The 18,142-nt window shown below is 42.3% G+C and overlaps 1 protein-coding gene across 2 annotated transcripts in view; it reads left to right on the forward strand.

The window, feature by feature from the left end:
- THBS2 (thrombospondin 2) overlaps positions 1-18,142 on the forward strand; it is a 116,033-nt gene that overhangs the window by 55,123 nt on the left and 42,768 nt on the right. For both annotated transcript variants that reach the window (XM_075597052.1, XM_075597053.1), the window contains 2 exons: positions 7,804-7,994; positions 17,534-17,674. In XM_075597052.1, the coding sequence (XP_075453167.1) occupies positions 7,804-7,994; positions 17,534-17,674 (332 nt within the window). The remainder of the gene's footprint in view (positions 1-7,803; positions 7,995-17,533; positions 17,675-18,142) is intronic.

The following is an 18,142-nucleotide window of genomic DNA, read 5'->3' on the forward strand; positions in this document are numbered from 1 at the left end:
ACACACTCTACACTGCACACACTCACACTGCACACACCACACACTCCCAGCACACACCACACACTCCCAGCACACACACTCACTGCACACACACTCACAGCTCTCACAATACAAGTCATGCAATAGCAGTTCTCTTGATGAAATACAGCTGAACGACATGTATGTTTTTTTTTTAAATAAAGAAACAATCCAAAACTGAAAGTATTGCATGTAAAAAAAAGTGTTTACAAATAATTACAATGGTGTGTTTCTATAGCACAAATAGATTACAAATGACACGCTTACTATGAAATTGAATTATGCATACAAACTGGTGCCACACACCACTCTCCCACTATACACATTTTGCTTGCACAGCCTTATACTGGCATTTTGTTTGCATTTTGCCAAAGACTTTAGAAAAGGTCTACGTGCACAGCATTGATGTGACATTAGCCTAAATTCCTATATCACGGAGCAACACAAGTGCAAAGACAGATCTTGTCCTTTTGTGTCATACAGCTAAGAACGGTTATACATGAACAAACTGACAGATATCCAACTCCTCCTATCGGAGGGGCCCAGTCGGTCAAACTCTTCCCCCCCTTCTAATAAATAATGGCAGCTGTCTGAAAAACATTATAACAGCTGGGCAAAACAGTCAACTCGAACATGAATAGGTTTACTAAATGAAATCTCGGAAAGCAGATAAAAACAGCAGCTCACGGCAGTCCACTGCGTGGCTTTCTACCTGCAGTTGCATAAACTGACGCTCGTAATCTGCAGGACTAGAAAATTCATTGCAAAAGGAGGGGGAAAAAAAATGGCTGCAGCCGTGAGCTCAGCTAGCTGCTCTGAAAAATATCTACACTGTATGTCAAGCTATTAACTCCCTGAAGCCTGCGCTAGCTACACTGCCTGTCTACACAGGAATTGATCGCATCCTCAGTTTTTTCCCCTGCATTCTTCTACAGACTACAAAGGGTCCTTAACTCCTCTCTAGGCTTTAAACAAAAATGCAGGAACAGTGGTTGAGTGGTAAACAAAACAGGCTGAAGGGTTGGAGCAGTAAGCGACACTTGATTAACTCTTGCAATGCCTTGTTGCATGTGGGATTTCAAAATGCATAGACCACCAAGTAACACAGACAAACCTATTTACAACAGAAATGCACAAAGAAGGCACTAAAGATCACATGTAAACCATTCTACTCTCATAAATTCACTACAAAGGAAACTGCATTGTCAGTTCACCTTATGGAGTAAAACTGCCTTGAAATAGAAGAAAACATTTCTGTTTATTTTTTATTGAACAGCACAAAAAGCAGACAAAGGTTTAATGTTAAACTGCTCATCACTTGACCTAGTCAAGAGATAGAGATATACACACACATAGAGAGACAGAGATATACACACACAGAGAGACAGAGATACACACACACACACACATAGAGAGAGACAGAGATATACACACACACAGAGAGAGACAGAGATATACACACATATAGAGAGACAGAGATATACACACAGAGAGAGACAGAGATATACACACACATAGAGAGACAGAGATATACACACATAGAGAGATAGAGATACACACACATAGAGAGACAGAGATACACACACACATGCTCTGACCTCCCCGGCAGGCTGCCATTGAAGAAAAAAAACCACGGGGCTGGGAGGGAGAGGGGAGGGGCTGGGAGGGAGGGAGAAAGGAGGGGCTGGGAGGGAGAGGGAGGGAGGAGAGATGAATCGTCGCCATTTGTAGGGCTTCCGGCCACCTCTTCCTTCCTTCCCTCCTCACTCCCTCCCGATCAGGTGCGCGGCGGCCATTTTTTTTTTTTTTAATTAGCGCGACCCCGTTACTAACGCGGTGGTCTCGGGGTGGACCCCGAGGACCGCGTTATAACGGGGTTTAGCTGTAATAACTTTAAGAGTTTGAAAAAGGCATTTTAGTGTTGTAAAAACAAGTCAATCTTTGTTTTAATATAAATGTGTGAACAGTTTGCTAGTCTTCATATTTCTGCTAATTATGAGATTTTAGAGTGATAGACAAGGTTCAACTAAGCTTCTGAATAGTGGTAGTGAGTCCCAGTTTCTCCTTCAGAATTGTATTGCTTCTTAAAATGACAACAGATGTGTTGGAACAATAAGAGACAAGATTACAGCATTATCCCATGTCAGATCTGTAGTGTCACTTATTCACATTTTAATGCCACAACCACAACACAAATTCGCAAATGCTTACATAAAAAATAGCACAATACAATATACAGTACAGATATTTTCATCTCCTCCAACAGATCTCTGCTCATGCACCATTCATTTAGGTCTCCTCCATCAGCTCTATTTAGATGTTTTGTTCTGATACCTACTGGAGTTGAAAAAATAATGCTAAAGTTTTTCAGCAAAGTCTTTTCCAGAGCTGTCAAGGTCTCCTCTCTGGAGCATTAGAAGGTCCCTCACACATGTAAGATTTGCCTGAGTCCCCACTTGCCTCTGGAGTAGAGGATCTAGCATGTGCCACAGGTGGGGTTAGGACATGAGGAGATAGCATTTTCATGGGTGCAGGGTTCTTAGACTCTGTCTCAGGGTCTCCCATCAATGTGAGATTGACATAGTAGTAGAGATGGGTTATTTTATTTTTTTGTGGATTTGGATCGCTCATTCCTCTGGTCCACGGATCAGCCTCAAAAAGGCAAATCCACAGTTTCTGTGTTTTTCATTTTAGAGAGCAATCCGAAATCCAATGTTTCTCTCTCCGCGGATTAATCCGTGTGTGGATTTTTTTTACTAATCTGGGCACCGTTTGTGGAATCCGCAGACCGGATTCTTAAAAATCCATCCGGATTGTATCCAATGGCGGATTTGGATTGCTCTGGAAGGATGTTTTAGTGCCCAATCTGCAGACAGATTTTGGTGGGTGGGGACGGATTTGGTCTAAAAAATCCAGGAAATTTTGGGAAACGAATTTGGACTGGTTCTCCAATCTCTACATAGTACTGCGTGAGACTGAGTCCTAAAACATCACCACGCAAATTACATGAGCGTTAACAGGGCTGCTTTTCCCTCAACTGATACATGAATAAACTTCTGCTCTATCCACACACATGAATAGATACAAATTACATACATGAATGAAAACAAAATATTTGTAACTCTGTAATTGGAATGGCAGAAAGAAAAAGAAAAGCTATTGTTACTGTATATCATTATGGTTTATTCTCTGTGTGTCACTTCCATGATCTTGTTCTGCTCAATTATTTTTTAAATTGTGTAGTAATAATGTAAATATTATTTATCTTAAACGTTTCATACCTTGGATCATTTTTGAGGCCTTTTTATTTTCGATGTATAAGAGTGAACACCAAAAAAGCCCATAAATGTGTTTTTCTTTTGTGACAGTATACGTATTATAGTTTGAAGTGCTATTAGAAGCTTGCATGCACATTCTGGCATAAATAAAGTATCATATTGATGATAGAAAAAACTATTATATTTACATATTGGAGTGGTACAAAAACTTTAAAATGCAGAATTGGCAATTGCCTGCTAGATGTTAGAGTCACATATTTGTTGTTCATAGCACAGGGTAATAAAGCGTCTTGCTCAAGGTCACAAGGAGCTGGAACTGGCCCTTCAGTTGGTTTTGCTTCACTTCAAGAACACTGCCATTATCACTAGGTCACTAAGATAAATATCTTATTATATGGATCCAAAGGGCCTCATTTTATAAAGTGCTGTTGAGCTGATACCATACTAGCAAGAAAAGCGCCATTGAAATGAACGGGACTTTCCATATGGTAGCGCCAAATATGTGCTATCACACTTTATAGAATAAGGCCTGTAGTATTACATTGATTCTCGTACAAGCTGAAGAAAGCACCATTATTCTTTACAATTAAGTAATGACTTGTTTATAGCCCATTTATAAATTATAAAACCAAAACTTTTTAATTGTAAGTAAAGAATCTTCCTCATCAGCGAGTTACTGCGAAGATGTTTTATGAACATCTTATAAAGTACTCATTATAACATAGGATGCAGCAGTGAGTGAAAATAAGGAATCTCAGATTTCTCTCTCTGCTGTATGATGTTGACAGGAAAATGGGCTGTTTACATTTATAGGAAAGTACCAACTCTTTGGTTGCAGAGTATGGAGGTTTTTGAAAAAAAATCCAAGTCTTCTGGTTGCACAACAAGGTCAATAGTGGTGAAAAAAAACACTGGATCAGATTTATCAATGAAGAAATCCCAATAGCTTAGATAAGTATGAATTTCCTTAAAAAATCTGGTGCAGTTTTTGTTGCAACAAGTAACAGAGGAGCCCAGTGCTACATCCAATATGACAAAAATACACAGTAAAATACTTATATACTCTCTTGAAAAAGGGTCATCTAGTTTAACCCTTTGGCCAAAGCACTGTAAGCCTGTGAGCCACGGCAAGGCAGACCCTGGAGTTTTTGTTTTGCAGCTGGTAACTGTGGAAACGAATCCTCTTAGTATTGACTTGCTAAGTAAAAAATCATTACACGTGTTTAGCAAATTTTTCAAAATGACTAACGAAGGCAACTTTATATCTACACAAAATAATCACTGCCCACCATGACTTTAATCTCAGATAGTCACAGCAACGTTTTGCTAATATTTCGCCTTCTTTCCACCATATTACTGTTGGGCACACTGATGGGATTACATGCTTGTAGCAAGTAATAATATGACACCTTATCAAAAAATATTTTGATATGTGTTCCATCTGCTTTACAGTGGCAGTTCCACATAAAATCTAAGTAAATTAACTGCATACTAAGTAGAAACCGGCAGACCTGTCTGAACCTGATCCACGGATTTTCCCGGGTTTTTCAGATCCGAGTCGCATAATGAAATCCGAGGTCGGATGTCATCATATTGAGGCCACACAGATTCTTCAAAATCCATCAATCTGTGGGACAACACAATGGCTTAAACATGAGGCTGCACCCCTATTTATATACTCCTCCTCCCATAATAAATCAGCTTGCGGATTCGGATTGCATCTGCTGGTTTGGATTGGGATTTTGTATCCATCGGACGGATTTTCAGTAATACTTTAGGAATTTCAATTCTGGCGAAAATTTTGCCCATCTCAAATATTACGTTTTGATTGGCAGCTTTTAAAAAAATCATACGGGTATACAGTATTTTTTAAATATATCATTTTTTAAACGTATGATTTTATGGTAACCCGAATGCTTAGGAAATTTTTGACAATTTTTTTTGTCATGAGACTGGGATGTTTATGGATACTGAAATCTACAGGTTTTTCTATCTGTCTAAAGCAAGCATGTCAAACTCAAAGGCTAATACGGGCCAAATAAACAAGGTTTAAGTTTATGTGGGCCGCAAAAAAACAAAAACTCCAGGTACCTCATTCCTTCAATGCTATATTTTGAGAGGAGGTGACAGGGAGTGACAGGGGCAGAGGGTGACAGGGGGTAAGAGGGTGTGACAGGGGCAGGGGGAGACAGGGGCAGGGGGTGACATGGGGTGACAGGGGCAGGGGGTGACAGGGGCAGGGGGTGACAGAGGCAGGGGGTGACAGGGGCAGGGGGTGACAGAGGCAGGGGGTGACAGGGGCAGGGGGTGACAGGGGGGTGACAGTGGCAGGGGTGACAGGGGTAGGGGGTTACAGGGGGTGACAGGGGTAGGGGGTGGCAGGGGGTGACAGGGGTAGGGGGTGGCAGGGGGTGACAGGGTCAGGGGGTGGCAGGGGGTGGCAGGGGGTGACAGGGGCAGGGGGTGGCAGGGGGTGGCATGGGGTGACAGGGGTGACGGGGTGACAGGGGGTGGCAGGGGTGACAGGGGGTGACAGGAGCAGGGGGTGACAGGTTGTGACAGGGGCAGGGTGTGGCAGGGGGTGACAGGAGGTGACAGTGGCAGGGGGTGACAGGGGCAGGGGTGACAGGGACAGGGGGTGACAGGGACAGGGGGTGATGGGCAGGGGGTGATGGGGTGACAGGGGCAGGAGGTGACAGGGGCAGGGGGTGATGGGGTGACAGAGGCAGGGGGTGACAGGGATGACAGGGGCAGGGGGTGACAGGGGCAGGGGGTGACAGAGGCAGGGGGTGACAGGGGCAGGGGGTGACAGGGTGACAGAGCTAGGAGGTGACAGGGCAGGGGGTGACAGGGGGTGACAGAAGCAGGGGGTGACAGGGGCAGGGGGTGACAGGGGCAGGTGGTGACAGGGGCAGGGGGTGAGGCTGGGTGGGTGACCCCAGGCTGGCCCCCATACCCCATCATCATTTTATCCCCCACCCCCTGCCTTCCCATCATTATCTGCCCAGGCTGGCCCCAATGCCTCATCAGCATCTTATCCCCCACCCCCTGCCCCCCATCATTATTAGCTGCCCAGGCTGGCTCCCATGCCCCATCATCATATTGCCCGCCCCATTATCATCTCGGCCTCCCCCCCCCAAAAAAAATATTGTCCTTACCTTATTCCCAGGCTTCCAGGCAGGAGGCAGTCCCACAGACGTCTCTGAAGCTTTCTCCGTCGGGGTGTTGGCTCTGCCCCCGCTGTCCTCTCCACATCCCACACGTGCCACGAGTGCAGGATGACTGTGCCCGGCCACCATACAGCCCCAGCAGGCCAGCTCTTCCTTCAGCCGTGCTTGCCACATCCGCCCGCCACCGTGCTCGCTACTCCCGGTCACACGCTTGCTACCGCCGCCCACGCACCGACGCACATGCTCGCTGCACCGTTATATTGGCTGGGCCGCGGGCCGCATAGATATTCATCGTGGGCCGCATGCGACCCGCGGGCCGCGATTTTGACATGCTTGGTCTAAAGTAACTGTGATGCTGCTATTAGCCAAACAGACAAAAAAACCTGTAGGATAATAAGAAGGAACTATGCAGGATCTAGTAAAAAGAAAAACATGAATTGCTTTTACAGGACAGAGAAGTATTTTCCGGTGGAGCCAATTACGTTGATATGTTGTTTTTCTTTTCCCACTATATAGTACTTTCCGTAGAAAGTGCAATATATGGAATATTTTTTTATACTGGGTTATTTTCTTTTTACTCAGCTTTCTTTTTTGCCCTTGAAATATTATATCCTTTAATTTATATTGCTTCTTTTTTATTAGATTAAAGGAGGGGAAATGCAGTGGGGTCTCTCAATAAAGTATCCTGGATGCAAAACCAGTGCAAACATAATACCATATTAATCAAATAAAAGGAATCCCATTTAAAGCAATTGGGCTTTTCTTCCTTTCAAAAATTTGGTGTAATTTTTTTTTTAACTAGTTTCTCTTCAATTTTGCAGCCAGGAGATAACCCCCGTAGTGGTCTGATTCCATTTGGTTTTCTTTAAATATTTTTTTTTATTGAAGATTGCACTTTTAAACATATGCAAGACATTTTATTGTAACATTTTACATGATTTTCTAGGAAATTATAGGACACATACAGTATATATATATATATATAGCTCTCTCAACTAATATATAGTTTATGCATTATCCATAAATTGTCAGTTGAAGAATTCTCAGCATCGGTTTTCAGCAGATTGTTAAGTGGCCTTTTGCTCTCACACAGTTATGCTGTGTTGATGTAATCAAACATGACTTGGAGACCAGTTTGTTATTTATCAAGAGAAACGCATAATGAGAAACAGCTGATGTTTAACTTGCATGCCATTTCCTTGTTCATTACTAGATGGATACGTTTTTCTAAGTTTACTGGAGTTTTCTTGACAAAGATGCTCAATTCTTCCAATGCTGCAGCGGAATTAAAATTGTGGGCACATATAGACAAAGTTCCTTATTCCTCTCTCTAATAGGTGATGTTAACACCATCAGTGAAAAAGCTGAAATCTTCCTCACACCTATTACCACGGAGTACGTTGGGCAGAAGACAGACAAGAAGGTGGATTTCTGTGATCGCTCCTGTGAGGAGCTGGGAACTATGTTTACTGAGCTGACTGGGCTAAGAATTCTTGTTAACAACCTTCTTGATAACCTACAAAAAGTGGTATGTTTCTTTATGACAATAGTTTTTTTTACGTCATATATAGCTCTAACATACAGAATCCTGAATGTTACATTTTGCAGGCACAATGGGCCTTATTTACAAACAGTGCTACTCCGCCTTCTTGCTTTGTTAGTAAATATAGCTTCTTACGACATATTCACTAGAATTGGTCACAAGGCGTCTTCTGATGCTGGAATGTATCTTATAAAATAGCACCGATTAGTAAATATGAGCCTGTCCCCCCCACAAAGTACTTACAATCTTTGGGGCATGTGGCCCGTAAAGCGTTGAAGCACTGGTGGGCCCACTAGAGGGCCACCCTTGTAAGTATTGCCTTGAAAATGAGAATATATGATGTACAGTAGTGTCTCTTAGCAGTCTCTCTATTTTTCATGAGATGTCCCAACATATCCTTAGTTAAATAACTCTTTACTTCAGCAGCGTTGTACCTCTCTGAAGCACGGTGATTTAAATTCAGATATTGTAGGAAATTCAGCGCTCGTGCTGCAGATATATCATTTGTTGGAAATGTAAATCCCCTTGCAGCATGTGTGCGGAGCGTCTCCCCAGTAAGCTCCTAAAACAAGGTGACCCCCAGAAGGGGGATGCCTTGAAAAGAAAAGAAGAAAAAATGCACACAATGCGCACCAGAGATTAAAAATAGTAAATTATTTATTAATAAAACAAAAAATAACCGAGGGGATCCAACCCCACCTCAGTACATATGCGTCACAGATCAGGGTTCAGTTACAATGAACAAAAACCACTAGAATAATCAAATATAACTAAATGAAACTAAATCTATAAACAACATAACAAACGGTATATAAAATAATTAAAAAAAAGACAGTGTTCAATAAAACGGGATAGATGAATACTGGATTGGTTAAAAATATAGCTAAACAGCTGCCTGAGGCTGACAGGGGGAGACGGAGACTTACACTGAAGCCCAGAGCGGCTTCCGCGGCGAACGTATTGGGGTCCGGACCACGCCACCGCAGAGATATTACCACCGCCCGAGCTTCCTGCAAACGCCGTCTCAGCCTGTCAGAATACGCGCAGAGTGACCTGTCGTGACCTCTACGCGTTTCGCACTACGTGCTTCGTCAGGAGGTCATGCACAAGGTCACATATGCGTATTTACATAAACAACAGCCAATCAAATACCAGGCTGTGAATTAGAACAAGTAGAAAAATGGATTGGAAACAGACTGCAACGTCCAAGAAGCACCATCAGCTCACCAGAAGTGAAAAATTAAAATTCGTTTATTGGACTACATAAAAATGAAAAAGGACAAACAAAATACAAAAAACACACAACCTCCTACGCGTTTCAGGCTCTAAGAGCCCTTTCTCAAGGCTGTGAATTAGAACATATTGGGTACCAGACGTGTATGTCCTCCCGAGGGATATCTATAACCCAATAATACTAAGGGCAGCAGTTTTTGCCAAAATCAGCTAAAATAAAGCAAAAGATCAATTAGAACAGCATATACATACAGTATCAACAATGTATATAGATATTACATCCAAAGAGATCACTAGAATGTATATTAATTAACTCATTCACTACTAAGCTTAGATATAAAGCATGCTATATACCGAACATGCATAATCTATAACATATAACTGAATATAGTCATGATCAGAATTTCTAAAAGAAAAACATATATATTAAGCACAATCAATTTACTGCATAAACATTTCATGCACATTATATATTTATCTTAGAAACTGGGTAAGTTCTATTAACTCATTGAAACCAGTGGGGTACCTAGTTTGAAATGTGTAAATCCAATATTGTTCTCGTTTTAATAGGTTAAGATCTCTATTACCTTGTCTGATATTAAATGGAACACATTCCAATACCTTAAATCTAATACAACTAGGGTCATTGTTATGGGCTTCTTTAAAGTGCTTTTATAGGGGAGTAAGAGGCATACCTTTTGCTATAGTTTTTGGAATATTTTTAACATTTCTCAAATGTTCCAGCATTTGGGAGGACATGCACGTCTGGTACCCAATATTTTCTAATTCACAACCTGGTATTTGATTGGCTGCTGTTTATGTAAATATGCGTACGTGACCTTGTGCGTGACCTCCTGACGAAGCACGTAGTGCGAAACGCGTAGAGGTCATGACAGGTTACTATGCGCGTATTCTGACAGGCTGAGACGGCATTTGCAGGAAGCTCGGGCGGTGGTAATATCTCTGCGGTGGCGTGGTCCGGACCCCAATACGTTCGCCGCGGAACCCGCTCTGGGCTTCAATGTAAGTCTCCGTCTCCCCCTGTCAGCCTCAGGCAGCTGTTTAGCTATATTTTTAGCCAATCCAGGATTCATCTATCCCGTTTTATTGAACACTGTTTTTTTAAAAATTATTTTATATACCAATTGTTATGTTGTTTATAGATTTAGTTTCATTTAGTTATATTTGATTATTCTAAGGAACAACACGAAGGGGTTGGGGAGTGATCACAGAACCACACCAATTGAGTGGAATAATCAAATAAATAAATATGGTAATCAAAATTGTGGGTGCAAACTGTGAACTGAAAAGTGAATCAGAAAAAGAGGAAGGGGAAACACAAAATGGATGTGCCCCCTAAAAGAATTCACTAAACTGCACACCAACAAAGTGTAAATATTAACTTTTAATAAATTTACTTAAAACATATATTACCAAAACGTTGTGTACTGTGAATTAAAAATAAATTAAATCAACAATACCCAGCATCCATGTCAGTGAATGTATGATTATACAATCCCAATTAGCAACTAGATGTTGGTGGGATGTAGAGGACAGAGGATGCTATAAGTCAGGGTGTTAACCCCTCTAGAGCAACTGTGAGACCAGATGGTAAGTATATATAAATGTATACTAGTCAGTGAGCAATTACATAGATGAAAGTCCAGCAATCCTGCTTGAATATATACCACTAGGCACTTGGAGTGATAATTTATGATATGTAAAGATACACGTGCTTAAGTGGTAACACTGACACATGCAATGATGATAGTAGGGAGTTCACAGCATAGTGAAGCTGGCACTCACAGCATTATTATCAGTGAGTTACCCAGCAAAAACTCTAAGTGAACACATGTCATGAGAAGCAGGGAGGCAGACTCACTGACTGTTTGAATAAATAACCAACTACTAAGGTCTACACAGATTGAACCAGGAGACTACAAACACTACATTAAAACAGCTCCAAGTAGGAGACTGACAACATTGCGCGTCCAACGTGCATTTCCCTCCAGCAAAGGAGCTTCTTCAGGGACAAAATTGCTGGGTAACTCACTGATAATAATGCTGTGAGTGCCAGCTTCACTATGCTGTGAACTCCCTATTATCATCATTGCATGTGTCAGTGTTACCACTTAAGCACGTGTATCTTTACATATCATAAATTATCACTCCAAGTGCCTAGTGGTATATATTCAAGCAGGATTGCTGGACTTTTATCTGTGTAATTGCTCACTGACTAGTATACATTTATATATACTTACCATCTGGTCTCACAGTTGCTCTAGAGGGGTTAACACCCTGACTTATAGCATCCTCTGTCCTCTACATCCCACCAACATCTAGTTGCTAATTGGGATTGTATAATCATACATTCACTGACATGGATGCTGGGTACTGTTGATTTAATTTATTTTTAATTCACAGTATACAACGTTTTGGTAATATATGTTTTAAGTAAATTTATTAAAAGTTAATTTTTACACTTTGTTGGTGTGCAGTTTAGTGAATTCTTTTAGGGGGCGCATCCATTTTGTGTTTCCCCTTCCCCTTTTTCTGATATTTGATTATTCTAGTGGTTTTTGTTCATTGTAACTGAACCCTGATCTGTGACGCATATGTACTGAGGTGGGGTTGGATCTCCTCGGTTATTTTTTGTTTTATTAATAAATAATTTACTATTTTTAATCTCTGGTGCGCATTGTGTGCATTTTTTCTTCTGATTTAAATTCAGGTTTCTACATGTTTCGGGACCTCGTTGACACCAGTATCTCTGCTCCAAAGTCTTATTTTCTTTAGGCCACAATGCAGGATAAGTAGATTCATAAGAAGGAAGCTCTTTATCTTCCATAGCACTTACAGCAGACACAGGCACATCTTCTTTTTCACCTTCAGTGGAGCTGTATACTTCAGTCTGCTTTGGGTCAGAATTCGTTTCTTCTGTTGCCCCAGAAGGAAAGTCCCAACCAACAACACCAAATTTTAAGTATTTTTAAATTAAATAAATCAAGGATACTCCCCCCACTCCCACCCCTGGCTGTAGATGCATCACACAAGTGCTGCTGTTCAATATTAAATGCAAATTTTATATATACATTATATGCAATATGATTAAGGTCCCATAATGGATTTAAACATTGAATTCTGTTATGGCAGTATATTTATTTGATCACTGTTGCTGCTATGCTGTGTCGTCTTCATGAAATTAAATTTTGGGTAAAGTAGTTCGCACACACACACACATATAATGGACTGGCCTGTAGGTGAGGTCAGAGAAACATATACAGGTATAGTAGATCTTATATTTTAAAAAGCCCTCATGGGGTTTTTTTTTTACAACACAAGGCAAACTAAAATATTGTGTGCCTCTTCCCTTTAAGCCAAAACAAAGCATAAGATCAAAGCCTATATCTCTTTGAGAGACTTACTAGACTGACCGGACCCTAGCTACTTCATTGGCTGGATAGGCCAGTTACCAGTCTGAAACACAAAACAGTATCAGGGCACAATATACTGTATATAAAAGTCTTAACTTTGTATGATGGTCCGGTGTCTCCGGTTTCTCCAGGCAAACTTCAGATCTACAGGCTTGTCTGTAGTGTGGGTTTGTTGCATCCCAGCAGTTCCAACGTAGATCTCTCTCTGAACAGGAAGCCTCGGTCCCTGCAGACTCGGAGCTGATGCATGCATTTGGGGTCCAGGTGGTTTATCCTCCAGGTGGACTATCCTTCTGTGATATATATATATATATATAATATATATGTGTGTATATATATATATATATATATATAAATATATATATATATATATGTGTATATATATGTGGCCCTTGTTCCCCTGTAACCGAGAAGGAACTACCAGTGCTGCTATTACTGTTTTGCACCAGGAGCCCTGAGCCTCCGCCACAAGGGAGCCTGTGGCGATTCTGCTCCATCTCGGTGCAGCCTCCATCTGCAAGGGATCCCAACGTGGTGGGTTAGGTCCCTTACAGGAGCAATAACAATAATACACACAGTCTGGTATATAAAAACAACCATTACTGAACACAGACCACAGTACCATTTACCACACAGTATAACAATGCCCCAACCTGATACCACTAGTGAGTGTCCCCCAAAGTACATAGGGTGCTTAGCACCAATATCTTGATGTACTTTTCCACCATTGTCAGGGCCCACCCAAAAGTGTAGGAGATAGCACTATCCGTGGAGTGTTGGTGCACTTAGTTGAGGTACCTGCCAAGTACTCCAGTACTCGGTGCGGCTGACTTAAGAACAGGGATCCGCTGATCCAGCGATGTTGTCCACGATAGCATCCGCCTCTGCGTTGGGTGAATTCCGGTGTGGATAATAGCCCCATACAGGGTCTCTTACAATGGAGGTGGTCTGGTCACAGACCACAGACCACAATCACAGCGTGGCGTCTTCCTCTGTGTCCCTGACACTAATCAGTAAATGGGGAAGAGTCCCTATCTAAGGGGCCTTCCCTAAAGCAACCACAAACTATACGTGAGCTGGGGCCTATCTGGGACCTAAAGGGGCAATCTAGGCCTAGTCTGACACCCAAACCCTACCTTCCCCTTCTGTGTCCTGGCTCCAACTGGCGTAGTTTCTCTGAGCGCGCCAAATGTATAATTTTGCACTTGCTCCTGCCTCTCCAGCCCTATTGGTTGGTGTGGCCCATGTGTATCAGCCCTAGAGGCTTATGGGATATGTATTTCCTCACGTGGAGCCTATGGTAATGGCCACCGCACTGCCCTGACCACGCGCATGCGCAAGACTTAAATGCACCTGCGCCTTTAACAAGATGGCCAAAGCCTTTTAAAAGCAGGAAGTAACTATGTGCCAGTATTGCTGTTCCTGCTAGTGCAGTGATAGGGGAATAACAGTGAGAGCAAAGAGAGGAAAAAGATCATAAAAGTTGGTAAAAATTTACGTGTCTTGAATGACTCCAGGGTGCATGTGCAATAATTACAGGGGGGGGAAGGGAATTGGGAGTGGGGGGGGGGCGAGGGTAATTCAATTGGTGGTGATCACAATGGCTAAGATCATAACACTCACACGGCCATGTGTGAGTGGCTAGTGTATCTGTAGCAGAGTTAGCAACTCTGTGACTGGATGGGCTTCCACTCTTTTGATATGGCACCAGGTCTCTTTGTGGCTTCCATGTATGCCCCAGAAAAAGAGAGACAGCAGGAATTGGTTCCAAAAAAGTTGTTGGGAAATATGGATAAATTGATAAATGAGTAAATCAATATATAACACTCACATGGCCGTATGGCCAAGGGAGTTGTTTGTAAGCCGGCCTCCTATCAGTCATAAGCCCCTCTTTTAATACCAGGCTATACCTGAACTATATTAGGTAACACACACATTACAACATAACCAGGCCCTGCAGGGTTTGCTCCCAACACTGCCCACTCTTTACTGGGACTTACAGTGATAGAGGGGCCAGAGAATTAGTAGCCCAAAGGGACCTGGCCACACACATAATGGAAAGAAGTGCTTCAGACATAAAAGTGACATTTAGGAAAAGGTGCCCCTGTCCCGAAGACCTTACAATCTAATTTGTAGGTACAGTAGGAAGAACGTACAGAGACAGTAGGAAGGTGTTCTGGTAAGTGCGTCTGCATGGGGCCAAGGTTTATGTAAGAGGTGTATAGTATCAGCCACGGAGCTACTTTTATGCTTTGTTAAGGAGGTGTGTTTTAAGATGGGTCTTAAATGTTGATAGAGAGGGTGCTAGTCAGATTTTGAGGGGAAGGGCATTCCAGAGGTGTGGGGCAGTCAGTGAAAACAGATTAAGGTTGGAGAGGGCTTTAGACACATAAGGGGTAGAGAAAAGACATCCTTGAGCAGAACGCAAGAGTTGGGATGGTGTATAGGGAGTAATTAGGGCTGAGATGTATGGAGGAACAGAAGAGTGTAAAGCTTTAAAACTGAGGCTGAGAATTGAGTGTGTGATATGGGATTTTATAGGAAGCCAGGAGAGGGATTTCAGCAGGGGAGACGCTGAAACAGATTTAGGAAAGAGTAGAGTGATTCTGGCAGCAGCATTTAGAATAGATTGTAGGGGAGACAGGTGAGAGGCAGGAAGGCCGGACAGCAGGAGGTTACAGTAATCAAGAGAAAGAGAATGAGGGCCTGTGTCAGAGTTTTAGCTGTTGAGCAGCAAAAGAAAAGGAGTATCTGTAATATTGTGGAGGGAAAAAACGATAGGTTTTAGCTACCCTTTGAATGTGAGAGGAGAATGTCAGAAAGGAGTCGAGTGTGACCCCTTGGCAGCATGCTTGTTCTACTGGGTGTATGATAGTACTTCCAACAGTAATGTAGGAGGAGGTAGTAGGGCCAGGTTTAGGAGGTTTCAGAAACGTTGATCTGTACAGCAGGTGTAAAGACAGGGGTTGAAAAGTACATTTGTGTGTCATCAGCATAGAGGTGATATTTTAACCCAAGATATGTGATAAGGTCACCTAGGGAGAGTGTTAAGAGAAAAGAGAAGAGGTCCTAGGACAGAGCCCTGGGGTACCCCCACAGAAAGATTGGTAGAGGGAGTATTAGCAAATGAAACACTGAAAGAATGATGGGAGAGGTAATAGGAGATCCAGGATAGAGCTTTTTAACGAAAACCAAGAGTATGAAGAATGTGAAGGAGGAGAGATTGGTCGGCAGTATCAAATGTTGCAAAGAGGTCGAGTAATATGAGCAGCGTATAATGTCCTTTGTCTTTGGCAGCCTATAGGTTATTAGTTCTTTTAGTGAGGGCTGTTTCAGAGGAGTAAGCAGTGTGGAAGCTAGATTGTAGAGGGTCTTGGAGAGAATAGGTGGTGAGAAAATAGAGCAAGCGAGAGAATACAAGACGTTCAAGGAATTTAGAGGCAAAAGGTAGGAGGGAGACAGGACGATACTTAGAATGACAGGTAGAGTCAAACTTTATGTATTTGAGTAATGGTATAACTGTTGCATGTTTTAAGGATGGACAAGTGTAGAGGGAGGAGTTAAAAATGTGTGTGAGCGTAGGGATTATAGTGGGAGAAAAAGGTTTTAGGAGATGGGAAGGAGTGGGGTCAAGAAGGCAGGTAGTAGAGGGAGAAGAGGAGATCAGCAATGACATATCCTCCTCTGTAACAGTGAAAAAAAGACTCAAGGAAGGCAGAAGGAGAGTTAGGAAGAGGTGTAGGATGGGAGGAGAATACAGAGGGGATGTTCTGATGTATGGATTCCAACTTTTCCTTGAAATAGTTGGCGAAGTACTGAGGAAATATGGAGGAAGAAGAACAGGCAGCAGAGGAAGAACTGAGTAGGGAGTCAAAGACAGAAAAGAGTTGGCATGGATTAGACTTGTGTGTGTTGATTAGTGAAGAAAAGTAGGATTGTTTAGCCTGAGAGAGGGCAGAGTTGAAACAGGATAGTATACATTTGTAGTGAAGGAAGTCTCCAGAGGCGTTCAAGGGAATGAGTGAAGGAACGCAGCATGCACGTGTGGGAATTTAGCCAGGGTCTAGGGTTAGAAGGGCGAGAACGGCAGAGAGAAAGCGGGGCATGTAGATCAAGAGAGGAGGATAGGGCAAAGTTGTAGTTCCTGACCATGTTGTCAGGGTCTGGAGGAGAGGGAGGAGTGTAAAGTGGAATCAAAAGCTGCTGGTTTAATAGAGCGCAGGTCTCTGCAGAAGTGAGGGGTATATGGAGGTGGAGAAGGGGAGAACTGAGAGAGAGAGAAAATGAGATGAGATTATCGTCAGAGAGAGGAAAGGGAGAAATGGAGAAATCAGAGAGAGAAAAGTTTTTAGTGAAAACCAGGTCTAGGCTGTGGCCATCCTTTTTGGTGTTGGCTGCAGTCCACTGTTGAAGGCCAAAAGAAGAGGTTAGAGAGAGATAATGGAAAGCCCAAGAGAGAGGGGTAACAATATGGCAGTTGAAGTCCCCAATGAGAAGGAAGGGGAGTCAGAGGAGAGAAAGAAGGAGAGCCAGGATCAAAGTGAGAGGGAAAGACAAAAGGGAATGAGTAGAAATAAGTGGGCAATAGATGACCATCACATGGACAGTGAGAGGAGAGAAAAGCTGGACAGTCTGAGCCTCGAAGGAGAGAAAAGAAAGAGAGGAGGAATAAGAAGGGTTTGGTAACGGCAGATAGAGGAGAGGAGGAGCCATATGTGCTATAAGGTGTCTTTAATTGCTGGAAGGTGTCCTGTAGGATAGCACAACATAGTAAGTATAGATTTATATGTCAGTACTGTAAGTAAATATTTCTTAAGATTCCACTTTGAAAGTTTGCTATTGAATAATTTATTTCAGTCTGAAGAGAACCAAGTGTTGTGGGAATTGATCGGACCCAACAAAACCCTTAAGAATCAGTCCATGTGCTGGCAAGATGGACGTCTCTTTGCCAATAATGAAGACTGGATTGTAGACAGCTGTACAAAGTGTACCTGTCAGGTAAGGCTGCTGCGTTTTAATGAGAACTGTTATAGAAAGGCACTAGAATGCTCATTAGTTTGTACATTATTCATTGTTTGATAGAAATGCATTGTTACGTTTTTAAGAACAATGTCTCTATGAAAGCTACTCTTCTGGATGCCATGAAAGCTACTCTTCTGGATTCTGAAGCTTGTCTATATATTTGTATACTGTTTTTATAAAAATATCCCAGATTATTTCACATTGGATTAAGTCATAATTTGTATATTGCAATATATCTTAACATATCAAAATGACCAATAGCTTGGGCTATCAGGTGCATACTGTAGCCACTTGTCTCCTCATTAACCTTCTCTCTTTACTTGCTCCTACACTTTTCTTGTAGCCTTATCCTCTTTTTCATGCAATCTTCTCTCTTTTTGCCTTTCACTCTACACTAGTGTCCCTTTTTCTCCTTTTTGCGCCTTTTTGCGCCTTTCCTTTGCT

The sequence above is a fragment of the Ascaphus truei genome, chromosome 4, assembly GCF_040206685.1.
Source record: "Ascaphus truei isolate aAscTru1 chromosome 4, aAscTru1.hap1, whole genome shotgun sequence".
Taxonomy (NCBI): Eukaryota; Metazoa; Chordata; class Amphibia; order Anura; family Ascaphidae; genus Ascaphus; species Ascaphus truei.